General features: G+C 36.2%; 4 protein-coding genes across 11 annotated transcripts in view; 2 read left to right on the forward strand and 2 right to left on the reverse strand.

Annotated features, from left to right (window-relative positions):
- The first annotated feature begins 420 nt into the window (after positions 1–420).
- On the forward strand, positions 421–4,051 carry Vps45 (vacuolar protein sorting 45). Its single transcript, XM_076801825.1, has 8 exons — positions 421–682; positions 892–1,090; positions 1,171–1,320; positions 2,233–2,612; positions 2,699–2,971; positions 3,040–3,204; positions 3,407–3,636; positions 3,716–4,051. Exons 1-8 carry the CDS (start codon positions 590–592, stop codon positions 3,912–3,914), a joined length of 1,689 nt encoding a protein of 562 aa, XP_076657940.1. The 5' UTR covers positions 421–589; the 3' UTR covers positions 3,915–4,051.
- Positions 4,052–5,310: 1,259 nt separating this feature from the next.
- On the forward strand, positions 5,311–8,810 carry LOC143362012 (A disintegrin and metalloproteinase with thrombospondin motifs like). The gene is made up of 14 exons (XM_076801782.1): positions 5,311–5,367; positions 5,512–5,572; positions 5,676–5,887; positions 5,941–6,030; positions 6,112–6,295; positions 6,446–6,533; positions 6,756–6,885; positions 7,002–7,150; positions 7,267–7,319; positions 7,653–7,779; positions 7,874–8,020; positions 8,319–8,445; positions 8,505–8,615; positions 8,715–8,810. Exons 1-14 carry the CDS (start codon positions 5,311–5,313, stop codon positions 8,808–8,810), a joined length of 1,632 nt encoding a protein of 543 aa, XP_076657897.1.
- Positions 8,811–8,835: 25 nt separating this feature from the next.
- Positions 8,836–10,254, reverse strand: LOC143362347 (homologous-pairing protein 2 homolog). 4 transcript variants are annotated; one of them, XM_076802408.1, is made up of 3 exons: positions 10,220–10,254; positions 9,631–9,815; positions 8,836–9,554 (listed from the first exon to the last, which is right to left on the reverse strand). In XM_076802408.1, the coding sequence occupies exons 2-3, from the start codon at positions 9,778–9,780 to the stop codon at positions 9,105–9,107; spliced, it is 600 nt and encodes a 199-aa protein (XP_076658523.1). In that variant the 5' UTR covers positions 9,781–9,815; positions 10,220–10,254; the 3' UTR covers positions 8,836–9,104. The 4 variants fall into 4 exon arrangements, with proteins under 4 accessions (XP_076658523.1, XP_076658522.1, XP_076658520.1 ...); XM_076802407.1 differs by having other exon boundaries at positions 10,166–10,248; XM_076802405.1 differs by having other exon boundaries at positions 10,087–10,248.
- A 10,605-nt stretch (positions 10,255–20,859) lies between these two features.
- The window catches only part of Sona (sol narae metalloprotease), a 60,232-nt gene continuing 57,613 nt past the window's right edge, over positions 20,860–23,478 (reverse strand). For 3 of the 5 annotated variants that reach the window (XM_076801673.1, XM_076801674.1, XM_076801672.1), the window contains 2 exons: positions 22,606–23,036; positions 20,860–21,528 (listed from right to left, as the gene is read on the reverse strand). In XM_076801673.1, the coding sequence (XP_076657788.1) occupies positions 21,392–21,528; positions 22,606–23,036 (568 nt within the window). In that variant the 3' untranslated portion in view covers positions 20,860–21,391. The remainder of the gene's footprint in view (positions 21,529–22,605; positions 23,037–23,478) is intronic. The other 2 variants (XM_076801677.1, XM_076801676.1) reach the window with 2 other exon arrangements.

Below are 23,478 nucleotides of genomic sequence, written 5' to 3' on the forward strand. Positions count from 1 at the left end.
ACATAGAAAGGCAAAACTGTTACATAGCTTTTACGCGCATATTTTTAAACCCACGGAATATTTTCAGCTTCAATGAGGTTTATTTCGTAAAAGATATGCACATATTCAATTTACAGTTACACGAGATTATTATTTAAAATAATCGTTCTAAAGTTTTCTGAAATAATCAAATGCGTTAAGCTTATCATTGTATATAATTTACGTTCACTTAAATCATGAAAATTAGAATTAATTATTAGTAAACGCTAGAAAAGGGAATATTGGAAAAATATTTTTAAATTGTTCAGAAGAACACCAGTGAATTACATAGAACTAGAGAGGAAATTTCCTCTCTGGCCAAACCTAACAACCAATTAAATTCCTAGAATTATTCCCTAGGTTCTCACTCATCTTGATTTCATATACTCTACGTACACTGACTCAAATTTCTTTTGACAACAGTGATAAGTGATATGAATAATCAAGTAATCAGTGGATGAGATGTTTTAACGAGTGAAATAACGCTTTACATTAATAAATAGCATGTGAATTAAAATATATAAACAATAATATAATTAAGTACAGTTGTTACTTGGAGAATCTAAATAAAATGAATTTGGTTGTTGCATTAAAGTTTTACATTACACGAATGACAGAAGAAAGTGGACCTGGCATGAAAGTTCTTTTGATGGATAAACAAACGGTAAATATTTTCTAAACATTTTAATAAAAAGTGGTCTTTGAATTTTGGATTTTCGAATATTAAAATCAAATGCTTTCATGTTATATATAATTATTTATAATATTTAATGCAATAGTGAGTCTTCTAATATTTTTATAGTTTTATATAATTTAATTGATAATTATTATGTTAAATAAATTTTAGTACAAAATTTGTTACATATATTTCAGACAAGTATAGTAAGTTTGTTATACAGCAAATGGGAAATCTTTATGAAGGAAGTTTATCTGTTCGAAAGAATAGATACGAATGGTCGAAACGAAGGATTAAAACATTTGAAATGTATAGTGTTCATAAGACCAACGAAAGAAAATATTGAATTATTATGTAATGAATTAAGATGTCCTAAGTATGGAACATATTATATTTGTAAGTATCAATCGGATATAGTTATCGTTTCTATTTCTCGCTGTAATTTATTATATGTAATTCATTATCAATTCTTACAGATTTTAGTAACATTATTGCAAAAGCTGATATTAAGCTTCTGGCTGAAAACGATGAACAAGAGGTGGTAAAAGAAGTACATGAATACTACGCAGATTATTTAGCGATCAGTCCACATTTATTTTCTCTTGGAATCACTGGCTGTTCGCAAGGTAATTTTTTATTGTTCAATAGTTAAACTAAAATTGTACAATATTGTATTGAGATGGCATAACTTTGGGTTGTTGCTGCATAACAATTTTTTCTCAGTGGAAAATCAAATTCCAGAGGTTCAATCATCTTTAGAAAATTGACACACTTAAAACTATGATTTTCTAGAATACCAAAAGTTATAGTAAGCCTAAAACAAGCTAGCTAAATAGCTCAGCTCCTATTGGCGATAGGAAAAGATGCATCAGATTAAATTTGTTCATTATCAAGGTTTCCATGGTCTGATGTGATTGTTTTTAAATGGAATAATTTGCTTTTTTATATAATAGCAGCTTTGGGATGACAATTTTCCATAGGTGGAAAGGACAAAGATGGATCTATTCTTATTGAAACGTTATTTTTTCAAGATATTACGAGGCAGGAGTGGTCTCAATGAAGATCGAAAAGAAGTTTAGTCTTAAGCGAGTGATCAATTTGTATAAATTTGAGCATTGCATCCGTATTTTTATTTCATTACTCAAGTTAGTCAAGCAATTGACCACTGCAAAGTTCCATTCCTACATGTACGTAAATGGTGGCAAGTAAAAAATGATTTTGTTGAAGTGGGATTATAAATAGAAAATTTGGAAGTTTTAACTTCAATGTCTGCAAATTGTTTGAGCTGGGTGTCTCAAATTTTACAAAACATAATTTTTCAAGATGCAGAACATATGCAAATTTTATATAATTTGATATGGATTGGTTTGATTGCAGTGTCTGATATTTCTGTATACTAAAAACATGTATTTTTAATGATTAGTCACAGTTTCATTATTGAAAACGTTCTATTTAGGAGTTTATTATCTATGCTTTAAAGTAAGTATGGATATACTTACCTTCTTTCTTTTATATGCTTTATTTCTTATATTCTACAGGTTTACTATGGAATCCAGTACACTTGCATCGAACTATCTTAGGCATAATTTCCGTTTTACTATCAATTAAAAAATGTCCTTACATACGCTATCAAAGTAGCTCAGAAATGGCAAAAAGACTAGCGGAAAAAGTACGAGAAGTTTTGAGTAAAGAATCAAATTCATTTATCTTCAGACAAGACACAAGCCCAGTTCTACTTATATTGGACAGAAGAGATGATCCTGTTACACCATTATTAAATCAATGGACGTACCAAGCAATGGTTCATGAATTGATAACTATTAACAACAACCGTGTTAATTTATCACACGTGAAGGGTATTCCTAAAGAATTGAAGGAAGTTGTTCTTAGTGCAGAACACGATGAGTTCTATGCAAACGTAAATAGATATCCTCAAATATATACTATTAAAGTTCGTATATAGTTTCATGACAGTTTTAAATAATGTTTAATGACTTTTAACAGAATTTATATCACAATTTTGGCGAAATCGGGCAAACGATAAAAGAACTCATGGAAGAATTTCAAAAGAAAGTTAAGAAACACCAAAAAGTGGAAAGTATAAGTGACATGAAAAACTTTTTAGAAACTTATCCTCTGTTTAAAAAACTGTCTGGTACAGTGTCAAAGCATGTGACGGTAGTCGGCGAACTTTCATCACTAGTGGAACGTCATCATTTATTGCAAGTATCAGAGTTGGAACAAGAACTTAGTTGTCAAAATGATCATTCGATGCAGGTACATAAAAATACTCTGTCCTATAATTTATTTACTACAATATTCTACATTTCTGGATTTTGTTGCAGCTTCAAAAGATTAGAGAACTTATTAATAGTAAACAAATTCGAGAAATTGACATGACGAGATTGGTAATGTTGTATGCATTACATTATGAAAAACATACGAGTAACAACATCAGTGGATTGATCAGTTTACTGAACAATAAAGGAGTTCCAGAGAAAAACGTTAATGTATAGTGAAATATAATTTGATCGACAAGAGTTTGACAAAACTTTCATCCAAAAATCGTTACATTAATTTATTTTTCATATTTATATGAATTAATAATTAAAAACGATTTGAGTCAAACTCTTGTTTTACCAGCAAAAGCATGATTATAAATATGTATGAAACAATTTCGATTTTAATACTAACTTCAGAACAATGTTTTAGCTTGTGCGAAGCATTCTAGAATACAGTGGTATTAATACAAGGCGAAACAATTTATTTGACCGAGAATCAGTAGCCAAGATTACGAAAAAATTGTTTAAAGGTTTAAGTGGCATAGATAACATATATACTCAGCATACTCCACTGTTGCATGAAACACTGGAGGATTTAATAAAAGGAAAGCTAAGCCCACAGTCGTTTCCATATCTTGGAGACACTATAATATCTAAAAGGTAATCCTATATTGTTGTATAACTAGCACACAACGTAAACATTTTTATGAAATTACTAATTAAATGATTATTTTTCCAGACCACAAGACATAATCGTTTTTATGATTGGTGGAACGACGTATGAAGAAAGTTTGACCGTATATAATTTAAATAAGCAAAATCCGGCAGTAAAAATTGTTTTAGGTGGTACTAATGTGCATAATTCACAGAGCTTCTTGGAAGAAGTTCAATGTGCTACGTCTGGCATTTTATCAAAGTACAAAAATAATAATAATTAAGAGTAATATATGTATATATTTTTATTAATATATAAATTTGTGCAAATTTATAATTACGAATAATCAATATATTATAAATTATTCTTTTGTAAGAAGTAATGTACTATTAATTATATTAAATCGAGGCTATTGTGGAAGCGGGTCTTAATATTTAAAAATGATGTTTAAAGTACTCCAATAATACAGATCTTTTATTTTATTTCCTGAAAGCCATATTTATACACATTAAGTTTGTGCGCACCATGCGGTAAATTATGGTACTAATCTATCACTATTCATATTGGAACTTTAACAAATTAAAAATGTTTACACTGCGATTGTAACTTATCAATTTACAATTCAAAAGCGTTTATAAGCGTTCGATTGTCTTTTAGCAACTGTACCAGTGGTTAAAAATCACAAACTATAATGTCATAGGGTTGCATGATTACTACCAGAATCTACCGCGTGGTGTACCTAAGTCGTGTCAATGTATATTCAAAAAACACGCGTCTCCGCCGAATTTTCAATTGTTTTTCTTTTTAAACGAGGCGTCTAATAAAAAACATTATAGCCATTTGTGTTATGATTTCAGAGATACTCTGTACACATACTTTTTATGCACTACATAAGATGTTTTAAACATATGTTTTTTGTCTCATCGGCGCGGGAATCCCCAGACGTGAAGAAATAGTTCTTGCCATAGGCTCCAAACTTAACTATTGTAAAATATAATTAGCGTTGAAAATTGATTGTACCGACACGGCACCACAGTTTGCATGTTTGATTCACAATTCTGTGAATCCTTCTATGGTCCATTCGAAAGCTGTATGTTACGGTTTTAAATGAATAATTGAAAAGTAACAAAATATTTAAAACCACACAAAATGACGATATTCGGAACCAAAATGCGCGTGCGCCGTAAATACAAGTACCTGCGCGCAAAAATTTGTATTTTTTTACAGAAAAAATTTCAGGAGTAACAATCAGGAATACGTGTCAACCAAATGGCTTAAATATGTAAATTTTTTCATTTCGCTGACACTATGTACCTGTTAAAAACCGTGCTATATGTACACAGGTGTATCATGTCCCACCTGTAAACTGATTTCGTTTATATTGAATTGACGTTATATATGACGTTCACAGTACGGCTTTACTTCTTGGACAAATGGAATTTTTGTTTTTCTATCCGATATATATTTACACATTTTCGAGGAACATAGTTTTTTATTGTGGAAGATTGTAAATTTTTGAAAATTGAATAAGCTATATAATCATAAAGGTGTACCATTTGTTTGGAAACGGAAAGTTGCAAAGTATCGGTTCGTAATTTTTTTAAGTGCTATACACGCCTCCAAAAAATTTGGAAAAGTTACAATATAAAAATTATGATATTTTCAGACCTCTGACCATAATGGCTACACTTATTTATCTTTCTTTGTCTATTTTGCCGGTGATCCATTCGTTTAAGGTAAAGTATATTTTCCGATACTTATCGGAAATTTCTCGTGTGTAAAATTGCGTACACGCATTATTAAATATCCTATTAACAAAATAAATTTGTTGTTTAAAGTAACAAGAAATATTATACGAAATATTTTCCTTTGGTTTTCAGATTCACGAATTGATGACTGCAGATGAAGTGATGGGAATATTTCATACAACGCACGATTCTGGTATAATACATTTGAATACGTTTGAAAAGTGACGTTGGGATTGTTATTGTAGATCGTTGAACCCGTTCGTTGTCGTCTGCAATTTACAAACTTTTTCTTTTAGTGCCCGACTACGAAGTTGTGTCGATGCTGTATTCCATAAATGCTATACACGAAAATGGTACCAGAAAAATGTATATGAACACCTTTAATCACGATATTGAACTTACTTTAAATCCTACTGAGGGATACCTTGCCAGTGAAGACACCCCTTTGTGGACTGTCGAATCTAATAAACAATCACCAGAAGGATTGCAGTACACTCTTATACCGAATGTAAGCATTTAAAAATTTTACATAATGGGTGATTATTAGCAAAATTATTTTAGGCACTGAAAGATATCGGTACTCCAATGCAAGACGAAAAATCAGGAGCAGCAGTCTTGGTTACATCAGAAAGCGAGAAATTTCCTACTTTTGTGAGTTTCATAATTTTCTACAATAGTATAATTATCTTTTTTATTTCGATTGGCTCACTATTGGCAGAATAATTGTTTTAGGACGGATTTCTTCCATGGAATTTAGTTATACGTTCTTTACCACGACGCGTTATTCGCCTTTTGTACGAAAAAGACGGATGGTTCGAGTCCCATTTCGATCAAATGGCAACAATAGAAACTCTAATGTACACTTATCACCATATTGTCTATGAGAAAATTCCGGAGAAAAATTACGATAGCTTTAGTAAGTTTATCACGTAATTATAAAATGAACAAGTATATTTGTTATGTAATTTGAATTCATTATTATTGTGAACAGTCGTTTTATACAAATTATCTTTTACTTCTTACTGTGATACTCTTACGTAAAAATCGTATTTGTTATATTTTTCAGAGATTACAAATCCACTGACTAACACATACCCAATACCAGAAGTAGTGTATCCAGAAGTTTTAGTAGTCATTGATTATGATCTATATTCGTGAGTATTACTTTATATGATTTTGATTTATTTTGTATTACGAAATGTTATCATCTAATTCATACGAAAATGAAATATTTAATGATTATTTATTTATCAAAAAAGTTTTTTTAAATGATTTCTACATCAGCAAGTTTTGATGTATTTCTTTCGTGAAAATGAGCCTACAATTTTTATTCTAATGTACCTCGTTGTTTATTTTAAATTCTGTTTTCAATTTAGGATGCTGGGCAAGAATATTGACCAAGCTAAACGATATATTGTTGCGTTCTGGAACGGAGTTGATTTACGATATCGCGCATTAACGAAGCCAAAAGTGCGACTGAATATCGCTGGTATCATTGTAGGAACGGTGTGTATTTATAAAACTGAAATATTACGGAAGAAAGCCTATAAACATTTAGCAGCATTTAACAGCATTTTTAACAAATGTTAGTAAACATTTAGCCTATTAACATTTTATTATAGGATTTGGGAGCAGTTCCATACATTGAGAACAGCCGTCTGCAAACGAACTTGGTGGATTCCGATCATGCTTTGCATGGTATGGCAACTTATTTCTACAAAGAAAAAAGATTCCCGTGGAAAATGTACGACATGGCAATTACAACGACGCAGTAAGTCATTGGAAATCTCTTGAGTAATTTCTCTCTATTTAATTAGATCGAGTACAAACTAAATTCACAGGCGAAGTATAACAAGTGAAGTACTCAGAATGACTTGATTTTTACAGTTTGAATTTATGCAGTAAACTAGACGAACATTTATGCGATCCGTCGACATTAGGTAAGTGAAAAGCAGTTCTTCCTCCATTTTTTAATTAATTGTGAAACTATTACCTATGTAGGGTGTTTTGTGCATATTTTGTTATTTACGTAGATATAAAAAATATATGAAGACGAAGTTGCTAGAAGTTTGAAAATCTTTTACACTGCAACTCATTTTTCTCTATTGTAATTATTTTGTTGGTAAGAAATGAATAAGTTATTTTTTTACATTTTATGACAATGTAGAAATAAAATGTAAAATCATTTGAACTAAAGAGTGATAACTGTGAAATCCCAAAAAATTAGTTTTGTTTTATTTTCGAAAAACATTAATATAAATTAATATTTACAGGTTACGCTTATGTAAAAGGCGCGTGCAATAGGAACGCTAAAACAAAAATGTCAGAGGCTGTTGGAATGGCAGAAGATAATGGTGGTTTCAGTGGCATTATACCAGTAGCACACGAGCTGGGGCATCTGTAAGTCTTCATTTCTTTTCTAATAAATAGAAAATTGATGGGAAAATATTTAGCTTAGTTAACATTTACCATAATTTCAAATAAATTTTTCCAGATTGGGAGCCCACCATGACGGTACTGCAGAGGATTCTAAAACCTGTTCCCCAAACGATGGGTACATCATGACAGGAATTCTGCAGTTAAGCGAAAATCAATTCAAATGGTCTAATTGCAGTATAAATGCTCTTCACAAATTTATCAGGTAGGTTTCACATACTAATGATTAACCCTCCGTATGCTATGTCGGAGTCATTCGTGACCCGTCGCGGTGAGGATAAGCTCGAGCGATCGTCAATATGTACAATTCTATTCCGATATTAGATGACCCTTTTTATTTTGAAATTAGAAAATCCCTATCCCCTCTTTTCCTTCTTCATCCGAAATACGACGAAAGCCGGTCCCGAGCCATCGCCTTATATCGAAAGAAACTCCGGCATATTTAGAAAGTTTAGAAATAGACATACTATTATTGATTTATATATTAACAAATTTTATTTTAGTGGAAACGAAGCAAAATGCCTCTATGATGAGCCACCGAAAGCTACCGCGATAAGACGTCTCATGCCTGGAAAATTAATGTCTCTTGACGATCAATGTAAGAAAGTTTATGGCGGTATCGCGTGTAAAGTAAGTATATAGAAATCATAGTACTAAAATTTATAATAATAATGGTATTTTCTGGCTAGGAAAACAAATCCGAGGTTTGCTATCGATTGAATTGCGAAGTTCCTGAGAGTAATGGCTTGTGTGCAGCGATTGCAGCAGCAGCAGAGGGTTCCTCTTGTGGAACTAATCTTGTAAGCTTCAGTTAGCCGTTTTGTATTTTAAAATAATCAAAAATTATGTAATAATAAACAAAGTTATAATATATAAACGAATTTCAACTCTTTTCATAGATATGCCTTGATGGCCAGTGTGTATTGGAAGGAACAGAAGTCAAAGATGAAAGAAATTATGCAGCAAAAATGGAGTATGGGTATACTTCACAGTGAGTTTTGTAATTTCTGTTCCTCATATATTCTGTAGAAACTTTTATAAACTAATCTTATATAATATAATGTAATAATATAAAAATATATGTTTATTAATACTTTTATGAACTACACTAATATTATCTTACAACTTTAATCATATCATGTCAAGAGGTATAATTATTTATTAAATAGTATTTTAATGTAAATAGAGAGTATTGATTGTGAACTTACATAAGTGCTTACTTTAAATATAATAATGTTAATTTATATGTAAATGTAATGAATAAAATATATTGAATGTAGAGAGTTCCACTAAAGAATTTTTGGTTCTATACCTATTTCCTCATATAACTCAGTTTTACTACCAGGATAGCTTTCCAGTATGCAATCTAAAATTTCGGTACATAAACGTTTTCGTTTACTATACTCGCGTGAATACTCATTCAATGCTTTCTCTGCTTTTCTTCTAGATTCAGCCAAATCTTCAGTGCCACTCGATGCCATCAGTTCATCTAATTTGTTTGTGAATACCATAACATTCTGTTTGAGCTCATCTCTCCTTTTTTTAGCTTCATCAATTGTGATACTAGATTTTATAGATATCAATAAGGCTTCTTGAACTTTAATTTCTTTCTCCAATTCCTGATGTTTGCTTTCAACCTCATTGGCATGTGCCTGTAATTCTTTATCTATTCTCATCAATTCGTGTACATCCAAATTTGAATCCTGCACTAGGCAATAAACCTTTTGTTTCCCATAGACCTGATGCAAAAATTGTTAATTTATATTCCTGTCTACCTACAGAATGTTTCACAATACGCAAAAATAATTATCTTACTTTCTCAAATACTTTTCCTTCAGCCACTAATTTGTCTACAGCTTTTTGTACAGAAGTTTTACCATATTCATTGTGTAGATTACATACTATGTCATTAATACTGTAAGGCCTGTTCTGCACTTTCATAAATTTATATACAATGTCTGTCATTGTAACATCTAATTTAAATTAGTTCACCACTTTATCTAAAGAATTTATAGAAACAAATATTAATTAATGGTTATTAAACTTTCCATTTGGAACAATAATTTAAAGTATTAACAATGTGAAAATTTTCTCTCTGTTAGTTAGATATATCAATTATTGCTCAATTTTAATTCTCTATATCATGTGTAGTTTACAGAAACATAGATTTTTGTGGTAGTCTCTAAAAGAATTTTTGTATTCTTTACAATTTAACTTTGAAATTGGTTTGTTTACAAAAATCTTACGATATACCGGCTGAAAATTGCTGACAGATATTAACAATTTCATGCATTTCTAGAATTCCTATTCAATTCCTTGATATATTGTTTTGCAGCCTCCTGTTACTTACCAACATCCAGGAACATTCATTTTTAACGAATATAAAATAAAAACAATGTATTACCAGAGACGAAATGAGTGTTTACACCAGAGAGGGAAATGAGAGTGCTCACGCTCGGGGTTTCATCCAACTCCTAAAGAACAGAACAAATGATTCTTGCCGACATTCCCATAAGGGGTAGTGCAATAAGCGGCAGGAATCATCTGCTCCCGAAAATCTGTAAATAGCGCCACTAGACCGTAGCGGCAAAACGCTCAAACTGTTAGCCAAACGTTACCGACCGAGTAGCCGATCAGTGCCACCAGCGCCACCTGGCGGCGGAAACAGAAAACTAATCGGCTACAAGCTTGAGCGTTTCGCCACAGACGAGGTATAGGAGTAGACCAATCACCATATGGGGTTTCGTGTCTCACGATCTGAAATACCGACAGCGTTAACAACAACTAGATTTCTTACGCCCTCTACTCTGACGAACGATAAATCTTGTAACTAGATCCACGAGTACTTTAGCCCATACACCTATGATAAATGATGAAGATACGACTCTGAACTCAATACACGAGTACGACCTACCGTTCTCGCACACGGGTGTAAACAGGTGTAAATCTAACCCGCTGTGGAGAGCAAACCAAACAGTAACCTAACACTCGCTCAACAGGGCCAGACTAACCCTTTTTCATTGAATGAAAAGGTATTCTGAAACAAAAACTGCGTGTTTCGATTAATAATTGAAAGCGAGCTGCCTTGAAGGTGAAGATGGGCCAAGAGTAAACAAGGAGAGCATTGAAGGACCTTCGGCTCATCCCGAGGTAGCCTAAAGTAAATTCAGACACAATTCAATTCAATACACAAGTTTTTATAACTAGCAAGTCTTAAATTTTATTTTCAAATGTTATCGCAAATTATAAATGAGCAGCTATTAGCTCGATATTATTCTCTATTTGTTAGATAATAGAAGATCTAACAAATAGAGAATATTACCGATTGCCCGGGTCTCACCACGAGGAGGTTGCTGCACAAGAGACCCGAAAGGAAGCCAGAAGGAATTCAATACGCTTCCTTCTGACTCCCTTTCTTACAACGTCGCTTTCGAGTCTTACAAACTAAATTTCGCAGCGTATGTCGAGTAATTATTGCGGAGCAAAAGGTGTGAATCGGAGAAGAAGTCTCCGATTCACGGGAGATCAAAAGCGAATCAGGCAGAAGGCTCTGATTCTTTCAAAGAGAGAAACAAAACCGATCCAGAGCAGAAGGCTCTGGTTCGTGGGTGACGCGACGCGTACAATGCTTGCAGAACCAACTCCAGCCAGTACCGATACCCGACGTGTCCTCACGAAGAGCGATGGCCGAGAGAAGCGTTCAAACGATACCCTAAGTTTCCCCCACCCACCTGTCGCCAGGCAACGACTAGCGTTGAGGCGACTCGGGTGGACTTACGGCAGGGAGGATTTTACACGAGTGAACAGGTCTCTCGAACATCCCTCTCAATGGATCTACGCCGAGCACCGGTACCAACCGGTCTGGTACATACAAGCAAGGTCCGACACAGCAGAAGGCTGTGTCGGAGTTGAAAATCGAGCCGAGCAAAATGAAGTTAGGGCAAAAATTACTCGACATATATACAATAGTAACAAACAAGCTTAATAACTAACGCACAAACTTAAGTCGAGCAATTATTGTGAGCAAAAAAGAAACTAAATCTGGCAAGTCTCTGAAGAACGATAGATAAAATAAAAATGGAGCAGAAGGCTCAGATTTACGAAACAGAAAAATGAAAGAAGCGAACCAGAGCGGAAGGCTCTGGTTCGAGGGTGACGCTACGAACTACCCAAAACAACAAGTGAAACTAACAAAGTGAATCTAACACAATAATTGCTCGAGAACTAATACGAACTTATAAATACTGTCAAGTCTTCTTACTATTCGTTGTCTTCGTTGGACGACGATCGTGCTGAACTGTTGTGATTTAACTGAAACAGACTAATAATAATTAGACACAAAATGAAGGAACACCGAAGTATTCGATGAAGAAACGATGACCCCGTACACGAGTACGGCCTACCTAATATGCACAAGAGTGCAAATCTACCAGATCACGAGAGCCAAACTAACCCCGTACACGAGTACGGCCTACCTAATATGCACAAGAGTGCAAATCTACCAGCTCACGAGAGCCAAACTAACCCCGTACACGAGTACGGCCTACCTACATGCACAAGAGTGCAAATCTAACCGGCTCACGAGAGCCAACCTAACCCCGCACACGAGTGCGGCCTACCTAACATGCACAAGAGTGCGAATCTACCAGCTCACGAGAGCCAACCTAACACCAGCTCACGAGAGCCAAGCTAACCCCGCACACGAGTGCGGCCTACCTAACATGCACAAGAGTGCGAATCTACCCGGCTCACGAGAGTCAAACTAACCCCGTACACGAGTACGGCCTACCTAACATGCACAAGAGTGCAAATCTAACAGGCTCACGAGAGCCAAACAAACCCCGTACACAAGTACGGCCTACCCGACAAGAAACTAAGAGTAGATGAAGTCAGAACTTCCATCTACTGAGGTGGCGCTTCGGGGCGCCCCGGGTTCGCCAATACCCGTACTCACCCACAGCAGTGAGTCCCTGAGGGACCTCCGTTCGGAGGAATACCAATTTAAAACCAGACATATAAATTTTAGAATAAGAACGTTTGAAAGTTCAGAAATAAATTTCAATTGGAAAGATGAACAATTCCAATCGAAAATAAATCAAACGAAATTGGGACGCAACGACATAAAGGCTAGGGTCATAGCAATTTTAAGAAACGGAACTTTTAAAAAGTTCAGAAGCAAATTTCAATTAGAAATCCAGAAAAAATGTACGATGTTTATTGTATGAAAAAGTATTCCGAAACAAGAAGTGTGTGTTTCGATTAATAATTAATAGGAGGTGCCAAGAAGGCGTAGGTGGGCCAAAGGTAAACAAGGAAAGCGCGAAGGAAAGCAGGAAGGACCCTTGGCCCACCCCATGCAGGTTTAAAATAAATTCAGACACACAATTCAATTAAATACACAAGTTTGCATTATCAGTACGTCTTAAATTTTATTTCACAATGTTATCGCAAATTATAAATGAGCAGCCATTAGCTCGATATTATTCTTTATTTGCAAGATAATAGAAGATCTAACAAATAGAGAATATTATCGATTGCCCGGGTCTCACCACGAGGAGGTTGCTGCACGAGAGACCCGAAAGGGAGCCAGAAGGAATTCAATACGCTTCCTTCTGACTCCCTTTCTTACAACGACGCTTTCGAGTTTTACAAACTAAATTTCGCAACGTATGTCGAGTAATTATTGCGGATAAAAAATGTGTGAGTCGGAGAAGAAGTCTCCGATCCACGGTGGGTGAAGAACGAATCAGGCAGAAGGCTCTGATTCTTTCGAAGAGAGAAACAAAACCGAACCAGAGCAGAAGGCTCTGGTTCGAGGGTGACGCGACGCGTACAATGCTTGCAGAACCAACTCCAGCCAGCATCGATACCCGACGTGTCCTCACGAAGAGCGATGGCCGAGAGAAGCGTTCAAACGATACCCATTTCCCCCACCCACCTGTCGCCAGGCAACGACTAGCGTTGAGGCGACTCGGGTGGCCTTACAGCAGAGAGGATTTTACACGAGTGAACAGGTCTCTCAACCATCCCTCTCAATGGATCTACGCCGAGCACCGGTACCAACCGGTCTGGTACATACAAGCAAGGTCCGACACAGCATAAGGCTGTGTCGGAATCAAAAATCGAACCGAGCAAACTGAAGTTACGGCAATAATTACTCGACATTTATACAATACTGATAAACAAGCTTAATAACTAACGCACGCAATCGAATCGAGCAATTATTGTGAGCCAAAAAAAAACTAAATCTGACAAGTCTCTGAACAATTCCAGAGAAAATAAAAATGGAGCAGAAGGCTCAGATTTACGAGAAAGAAAAATTAAAGAAGCGAACCAGAGTAGTGGCCTCTGGTTCGAGAGTGACGCTACCAACTGGTCACAGCAGAAGGCTGTGACCCAAATCAACAAGCGAAACTAACAAAATAAATCGAACACAATAATTGCTCGACAACTAATACTAACTTATTAATAACGAGGAGTCTTCATACGATTCCTTTTTTTCGTTCGACGATGAACATGCTGAACTGTTGTAATTCAACTAAAACAGACTAATAATAATTAGACACAAAATGAAGGAACACCGAAGTATTCGATGAAGAAATGATGACCCCGTACACGAGTACGGCCTACCTAATATGCACAAGAGTGCAAATCTACCAGCTCACGAGAGCCAACCTAACACCAGCTCACGAGAGCCAAGCTAACCCCGCACACGAGTGCGGCCTACCTAACATGCACAAGAGTGCGAATCTACCAGCTCACGAGAGCCAACCTAACACCAGCTCACGAGAGCCAAGCTAACCCCGCACACGAGTGCGGCCTACCTAACATGCACAAGAGTGCAAATCTAACAGGCTCACGAGAGCCAAACAAACCCCGTACACAAGTACGGCCTACCCGACAAGAAACTAAGAGTAGATGAAGTCAGAACTTCCATCTACTGAGGTGGCGCTTCGGGGCGCCCCGGGTTCGCCAATACCCGTACTCACCCACAGCAGTGAGTCCCTGAGGGACCTCCGTTCGGAGGAATACCAATTTAAAACCAGACATATAAATTTTAGAATAAGAACGTTTGAAAGTTCAGAAATAAATTTCAATTGGAAAGATGAACAATTCCAATCGAAAATAAATCAAACGAAATTGGGACGCAACGGCATAAAGGCTAGGGTCATAGCAATTTTAAGAAACGGAACTTTTAAAAAGTTCAGAAGCAAATTTCAATTAGAAATCCAGAAAAAATGTACGATGTTTATTGAATGAAAAAGTATTCCGAAACAAGAAGTGTGTGTTTCGATTAATAATTAAAAGGAGCTGCCAAGAAGGCGTAGGTGGGCCAAGGGTAAACAAGGAAAGCGAGAAGGAAGGCAGGAAGGACCCTTGGCCCACCCCATGCAAGTTTAAAATAAATTCAGACACAATTCAATTAAATACACAAGTTTTTATTATCAGTACGTCTTAAATTTTATTTCACAATGTTATCGCAAATTACAAATGAGCAGCTATTAGCTCGATTTTATTCATTATTTGTTAGATAATAGAAGATCTAACAAATAGAGAATATTATCGATTGCCCGGGTCTCACCACGAGTGAGTACCCGTACTCACCCACAGCAGTGAGTCCCTGAGGGACCTCCGTTCGGAGGAATACCAATTTAAAACCAGATATATAAATTTTAGAATAAGAACTTTTGAAAGTTCAGAAATAAATTTCAATTGGAAAGATGAACAATTCCAATCCAAAATAAATCAAGCGAAATTGGGACGCAACGACCTACAAGCTCGGGTCGCCCCGAGTTCGTTAATACCCGTACTCACCCACGGGCCCGGCCCGTGAGTGAGCCCCTGAGGGACCTCCGTTCGGAGGAATACCAATTTTATGTTAAAAATATAATATTTCAGAGTACGAATTTTATGTAAAAAATATAATATAATTTCAAAATACCAAATTTATTTCAAAAATATAATATAATATAATAAAATTTCAAAATACCAATTGTATGTCAAAAATATAATATAATGTAATTTCAAGAAAAGAAACTTGTGAAAAATTCCGAAGCAAATTCGAATTAAAAATACAGAAATAATAACACTGTCCAACAAAATTAAACTTTTTTCGAGTTTTGCAATACCTGTTGGGTGATTCTTATACACTTTGTCATCCTAAAACCGAATCTGAAAGTAGAATTGCTTCATCACGCAACGTTTTCGAAAAATTTTGGTTTTTGTAAAAATGCCCGATTTTGATACGAAACGACGTGTTACGCAAAAACTAAACACGCGAGAAAGTTCAAATTTGAGTCAAGAGATAGAGGGGACTCTCCTCTACATATTCATATAGTCAATTATATTTTTATGTACTTGCTAATAGTTGTAAATGGTTGTTAAAGTTTGAAAATGTGCCGACGCGGGTACTTTGTACGCTCTATTTTTGTATTTATGTGAAAAATCCTTTATCTAGCAGGAATTTACTATACAGGAATGCATTCTACAGACATTTCTGGTAAAGAAACCATTCACGAAAAGTATTTGGTTCCCTTAATGTACGAGAAGGATCAGAAAATGTTAATTGACAGCGTGTGCGCGACGCGTTCGCGCCAGACGGCCATTGCAGCCTTTTCGCGACTCGCCAGGGCCGTCGCTATGCGTAGTCGACGTTGGTACCACTCAAGTATGTCTTTGCTTACTATGCTTAATTAAATACATTTTTTTTTGTCTTTTTGGGTGCCAATCATTACAAAAGATTATAAAAATGCGAGTTATATTCACATTTCATTGTGGAAATGCTTAAATGTGAATATAACTCGTATTTTTATAATCTTTTGTAATGATTGGCACCCAAAAAGACAAAAAAAAATGTATTTAATTAAGCATAGTAAGCAAAGACATACTTGAGTGGTACCAACGTCGACTACGCATAGCGACGGCCCTGGCGAGTCGCGAAAAGGCTGCAATGGCCGTCTGGCGCGAACGCGTCGCGCACACGCTGTCAATTAACATTTTCTGATCCTTCTCGTACATTAAGGGAACCAAATACTTTTCGTGAATGGTTTCTTTACCAGAAATGTCTGTAGAATGCATTCCTGTATAGTAAATTCCTGCTAGATAAAGGATTTTTCACATAAATACAAAAATAGAGCGTACAAAGTACCCGCGTCGGCACATTTTCAAACTTTAACAACCATTTACAACTATTAGGAAGTACATAAAAATATAATTGACTATATGAATATGTAGAGGAGAGTCCCCTCTATCTCTTGACTCAAATTTGAACTTTCTCGCGTGTTTAGTTTTTGCGTAACACGTCGTTTCGTATCAAAATCGGGCATTTTTACAAAAACCAAAATTTTTCGAAAACGTTGCGTGATGAAGCAATTCTACTTTCAGATTCGGTTTTAGGATGACAAAGTGTATAAGAATCACCCAAAAGGTATTGCAAAATTTTTTTGGTGTTGGACAGTGTAATTGACGGCTTTCGTTGAATAAACACATATACCAAAATAGAAAATGTATATTTGTATTGTCACTTACCAGCTGTTGAAAGTTGACCAAGGTTAGCGGAGACGGCTTCCAGGAACCGCTGTCCGACCGCGAACCTTAAGGTGGACCAGGGTTGACCATTGATGTCCACTGCAGCTCTGGAGGATCCCTGGTCCACTCGAAGGTAGGTGAGGGTAGGCCAGGGTGGGCCAGGGCAGCTCTGGAGAACCTCTGGTCAACTCCAAGGTCCTTCGTCCTTCTGGTCCCGGAGCCCTCCCGTTCCGTCCTGAGTGCGCACCACGACTGACTGACTGAGCGCGGACGCCGTGGTGGGGTGCGCGGTGCGCGGTGCGCAACTCCCCCACCCCAAACTAACTTCGCCAGACTTCGATCGCCGCGATAGTAATTATTGATAAATTTGTTATTTCTGGCTGCTTAATGTTTATAACAATTTCTTTTGGTAATGGTATCAACAAGCAATCCCTTGACCATCTTGCCATCTAATTTTTTAGTAAAAATACCTAATAGATCTCGAGATACAGAGTAACTTTTGAACCATGAATATTCGCACGTATTAATTTATCGAACACATTTCACTGATAAATTTATTATTTCAGACTGTTTAATGTTTATAACAATTTCTTTTGGTAATGGTATCAACAAGCAATCCCTTGACCATCCTGCCATTTAATTTTTTAGTAAAAATAAATTATAGAACTCGAAATACAGAGTAACTTTTAATTTACGAATATTCGCACGCAGTAATTTATCGTACGGAATTCACTGTAAAATTTATTATTTCTGACTGTTTAATGTTTATAACAATTCTTTTCGCCAATGATGTCGATAAGTACTCCCTTGACCATCTTGCCATTTAATTTTTTAGTAAAAATAAATTATAGAACTCGAAATACAGAGTAACTTTTAATTTACGAATATTCGCACGCAGTAATTTATCGTACGGAATTCACTGTAAAATTTATTATTTCTGACTGTTTAATGTTTATAACAATTCTTTTCGCCAATGATGTCGATAAGTACTCCCTTGACCATCTTGCCATTTAATTTTTTAGTAAAAATAAATTATAGAACTCGAAATACAGAGTAACTTTTAATTTACGAATATTCGCACGCAGTAATTTATCGTACGTAATTCACTGTAAAATTTATTATTTCTGGCTGTTTAATGTTTATAACAATTCCTTTCACCAATGATGTCGATAAGCACTCCCTTGACCATCTTGCCATTTAATTATTTAGTAAAAATAAATTATAGAACTCTAAATACAGAGTAACTTTTAATTTACGAATATTCGCACGCAGTAATTTATCGTACGCAATTCACTGTAAAATTTATTATTTCTGACTGTTTAATGTTTGTAACAATTTCTTTTGGTAATGGTATCAACCAGCAATCCCTTGACCATCTTGCTAACTAATTATTTAGTAAAAATAAATTATAGAAACCGAGATATAGAATAACTTTTAAGCCATGAATATTCGTACGTATTAATTTATCGTACGCAATTCACTGTAAAATTTATTATTTCTGACTGTTTAATGTTTATAACAATTTCTTTTGGTAATGGTATCAACCAGCAATCCCTTGACCATCTTGCTAACTAATTATTTAGTAAAAATAAATTATAGAAACCGAGATATAAAATAACTTTTAAGCCATGAATATTCGTACGCATTAATTTATGTACGCAGTTCACTGTAAAATTTGTTATTTGTGGCTCTTTAATGTTTATAACAATTCCTTTCGCCAATGATGTCGATAAGCACTCCCTTGACCATCATGCTAACTAATTATTTAGTAAAAATAAATTATAGAAACCGAGATATAGAATAACTTTCAAGCCATGAATATTCGCACGCATTAATTTATCGTACAGGTAACTCCGGTAACGCAAAAACCATTTCGGGCCACCACAGTTCTTATGTGGATTACCAAACAAAAAGTTTATGGCATCCATATAAGAACTGCCTCGGTGCGACCGTGTCCCGGCGTTGACAATAGCTCAGCTGGTCGAGCTCGAGGCCGGCCTCGGGTGAACGTAAACCTTTTGTTTACGTCTGTTGTCATACTTGTCGCGAGGCCATCGTTTCCAAAATTCCGAAATATCAAATCCGCTGCCCATCGTCCTTGGCTCGCTTGATTTACCGCCTTATCATCTCGCCGTTTGTATAAACCTTACCTCCTGTTATAATATAAATGTTTATAACAATTCCTTTCGCCAATGATGTCGACGAGCACTCCCTTGACCATCTTGTCACCTAATTTTTTAGTAAAGAAAAGTGATAAAACTCAAGGTACAGAATAACTTTTGAACCACGGATAAATGTACACTGATAAATTTATTGTCTCTGCTTGTTTAACGATTGTAAGAATTCCTCTTACGAATGATGCTGTCGAATACCCTCTTGGCTATCTTACCACCTAATCTTTTTAGTAAAAATGGCTAATAGTACTCGGGATACAGAGTAACTTTTAAAGCATGTCTTGAGCATGTCTTAAAGCATGTCAAAGTAACTTTTATGCATGATTATTCGAAGTATACAAGATACTCGATTCTCATTACGATTTCTAATTAAGATTACTCGGTATTTCATACCGTGCGACACGAAACAGTATATTGTGACTGGCGTACTCGTACATCTCGTCTGTGATATTGGTTCCACAATACTAGTTCCGACCGATACGGTAGAATGTGACACAAAAATGGTAAGGGTGCTCTAGAGCCCCGCGGACGTGAGACAAAAAAGTACATTAGGTGATTGGTCTACTCCTGTACCTCGTCTGTGGTTTCGCCACTGCGAGGTAATGGCGCTGTTTGTAGATTTTGCCGGAAGATGTACGTGGCGCCACCGAGCGGAGGAATCGAGAACACTAATCGGCTACAAGCTTGGGCGTTTCGCCACTACGAGGTAATGGCGCTGTTTGTAGATTTTGCCGGAAGATGTACGTGGCGCCACCCAGCGGAGGAATCGAGAACACTAATCGGCTACAAGCTTGGGCGTTTCGCCACTACGAGGTAATGGCGCTGTTTGCAGATTTTGCCGGAAGATGTACGTGGCGCCATCCAGCGGAGGAATCGAGAACACTAATCGGCTACAAGCTTGGGCGTTTCGCCACTACGAGGTAATGGCGCTGTTTGCAGATTTTGCCGGAAGATGTACGTGGCGCCATCCAGCGGAGGAATCGAGAACACTAATCGGCTACAAGCTTGGGCGTTTCGCCACTACGAGGTAATGGCGCTGTTTGCAGATTTTGCCGGAAGATGTACGTGGCGCCATCCAGCGGAGGAATCCTGTAATCGGTAAATAGAATAGTCAAATGGTGAACTAGATCACAGCAGAAATAACATAACTCGACAATAAACGATTAAAACAAAATTCTTTTCTTTTCAGCTTTCTGCTTTTTCTCTGATGTAAATGCACAAAAATCCGCTGTTCAGTTATGGACCATCTGCTTGCTGATATTCAAAGTTTCCCCTATAGGAAATGAATTCTAAACGATGAAGGAGTTGCGAAGGATACAAACGAGACACGTCCATTGTATAATCACCATTTATTATCTTGCGCTACAATTTTCATGATTTAGGAAAGCTCATCTCATACACACACACACGAACGCGTATATATAATGAAATACTTCTATCGTAACACAAGTGACCCGCGCGATCGCATGTATCGAATAAATATGCGTTTGAATACCGAATAAGGATCGATCAAATTGTTCGACAGTGACCGAATTCGCGACACCCGTTCTCTGTACAAAGCTCCTGCGGTACTACCGTAAAAAGGAAAGAATGAAATTATATCTGGATAACACAGAGTTACATGTATCTACTTAACGAAGGGAAATTGCACTTTGATGCGCGGCCAGGGCCGCGGGAGCATTCAGAACTTTGAAAGGCCGTTCGGAAAATGTGTTCCGACACCGGGGACACAACTTTTAGTCCCGCATCAGTCGAGGTTTCTTCTCGATGAACTGAATGCTTGCTGAGTGCACGCCGATATTTTGTCTGTCGGTTGCGTGGTCGACATAGCCACGCGACGTCCTAATTTATTGGAATCGTTCTTCCTCTGTTGATCAAGCGGAGCAAAGTGTCTTTAAGGACGCGCAGCAACGTTTTTTCACAGATTGCAAATGGCACAGCCATGATCTCAGCCTGTTAATCAGCTCCGCGCAATCTGACCCTGCGTCCGTGCATTCATCGTCCTCTGGTTCTGAAAAGAGACCATCGGATTCGGTGAAATTCCAATAAAACGAACGATCGAGAGAGTTTTAGAAGTAGCGAGAAATAATCGACTACGACGGGATTCAAAAGCTCAAAACTCAAGATTTTGCTGGCCAACCAAAGGAATATACACTTTAGAAAAATTACACCACAGCCCTGAAAAGATAACATACGTTTAAATTGAATTTATTACATTTACTTTTTATAGAAGCATTCGAACTTCCAATGTGTTCCAGGAGCTTTAATTTCTGATTTTCCTTTAGTATTTTATTTACACAATAATATTGTATGCTATTGCTTTTATAAAATAATTGTTTGTTAACATCGTCCACTCGTACCGATAAATATTTGTTTGAATTCCAATTGAATGGTTTATGTATGTATATTTTTACCGGTAAAATCAAAAGTGTAAAAATGTTTAATCCCTTACGTTTGTCATCGAACACCAGGTAGCGAGAAGTGAGAATAACCGAGAAGCATAATTTAAGTATGATTTCGTCATCATCCAGAAAAAATAATACAAGAGAAAGGGATATCGAGAATGAAGAATATACAACGTGTAATCAAAGGTCCCGTTTAAAGTAAAAAGAAACGTAGAATATGGTGTGAGTTAATAAGAAGGGGATTGAAAATTGATGAAGCACACAGAAATATACATTTATTCACTGTTCCATAAGTGAATTGAATGAAGTTGGTTTTCTTTTTGTTTTTTTTTTTTTTAACAATCCTCCGATGAAAAGGCGACGTGTCAGTCTGTCACGATTTCCATAATCGCTTCGTAGCGTTAGTAGCTACGTAGTATAAAATGAACAGTGATCAAAGATGATCGTTGAATAAGTAAGAAGAATGAGACAAAACACCTGTCGAAGTGCATGTTTCACGATAGTACCTGGGAAGATGAGGGGATAGAACAGATAAAGCGAAGAAGACCCAAAAGAAATTTGTTATCAGGCTGATAACATTGTCGAGAACGATCGACAATTAAGGAAGATTAGAAACAAAAGGAAAGAAGTTTCACATTTTTAGAAGAGAACAATGGCATTGGTTTGATACAGAATTCTCTTACCCCGACCATTCGTCTGAAGCTCATTCTGCTCTCCTTTGGTTGGTGGTGGGAACGACATCATGCTCATAGTACTCTTATGTTTGAACGGGCTAATTTTCGGGTAACTGAACTCGTTAGTTACTTTCGGAAGGGGACTAATGGTGTAATACGGATTCATATAACTGGTGTACTTCCTGGTAGTGGTGCTACCGTACTTGCTCTTACTATTGCTATTATCGTCATTAGTATTTACTTTAGTCTTGTATTTGTTGGCGTATAAATAATTGGCAGTCGTATATATGTATTTCGATGCCGGAGTTGTCGAGAATGGTGTGATGCGTTTATAAGGAGTGGTCGTCGACATCGACGATGATGAGAAGAGATTCGATAACGACGAGAAGTGTTTAAATTTTGGTAGTAGCGTGCTGTGTGTCGTCGATTCCCACGGATACCTGTGTGAAATACCATTTAATCGTATTATCATTACAACGACAGTAAACGTAGAGAACAGAATTTGTCTTCTACAGTTAGGTCGCATACAGTTCTACTAAACATTCTGTCGGCCTGTAAGGAATTTCTTTCATTTCACAATTTTAACCCTATGCACTCGAAGCCATTTTAACTCCAAAACGAAACATTTTTTCCGACCTAGAATATTTCCCTTCTGTATTTATTTTTTCATGCTATACACACGAAAGTGGTGCAATTTACTCGTACAGTACTGAAATGTTTAGTAATTTATTAAATACAAACAAATTTAATAATGTAAAAAATATTTTCAATAATGATACAGGAATTTTTAGTGGCGCCTTACAGTCGCCATTCGAGTGCTAAGGGTTAATATGTACTGCAACACTTCATTTGTTAAACAGAAAAAATGTTAAACAAGCGATA

Source organism: Halictus rubicundus, chromosome 16 (assembly GCF_050948215.1).
Source record: "Halictus rubicundus isolate RS-2024b chromosome 16, iyHalRubi1_principal, whole genome shotgun sequence".
Classification (NCBI taxonomy): Eukaryota; Metazoa; Arthropoda; class Insecta; order Hymenoptera; family Halictidae; genus Halictus; species Halictus rubicundus.

Coding starts and splice junctions, on each gene's coding strand:
- LOC143362012 (XM_076801782.1), top strand. CDS start 5,311: ATGGCTACACTTATTTATCTTTCTTTGTCTATTTTGCCGGTGATCCAT. Junction 7,780..7,873: donor GCACACGAGCTGGGGCATCT/GTAAGTCTTCAT, acceptor AAATTTTTCCAG/ATTGGGAGCCCACCATGACG. Junction 8,446..8,504: donor ATGGCGGTATCGCGTGTAAA/GTAAGTATATAG, acceptor TTTTCTGGCTAG/GAAAACAAATCCGAGGTTTG.
- Vps45 (XM_076801825.1), top strand. CDS start 590: ATGAATTTGGTTGTTGCATTAAAGTTTTACATTACACGAATGACAGAA. Junction 1,321..2,232: donor AATCACTGGCTGTTCGCAAG/GTAATTTTTTAT, acceptor TATATTCTACAG/GTTTACTATGGAATCCAGTA. Junction 3,637..3,715: donor GACACTATAATATCTAAAAG/GTAATCCTATAT, acceptor TTATTTTTCCAG/ACCACAAGACATAATCGTTT.
- LOC143362347 (XM_076802408.1), bottom strand. CDS start 9,780: ATGACAGACATTGTATATAAATTTATGAAAGTGCAGAACAGGCCTTAC. Junction 9,555..9,630: donor AAGGAAAAGTATTTGAGAAA/GTAAGATAATTA, acceptor TTTTTGCATCAG/GTCTATGGGAAACAAAAGGT.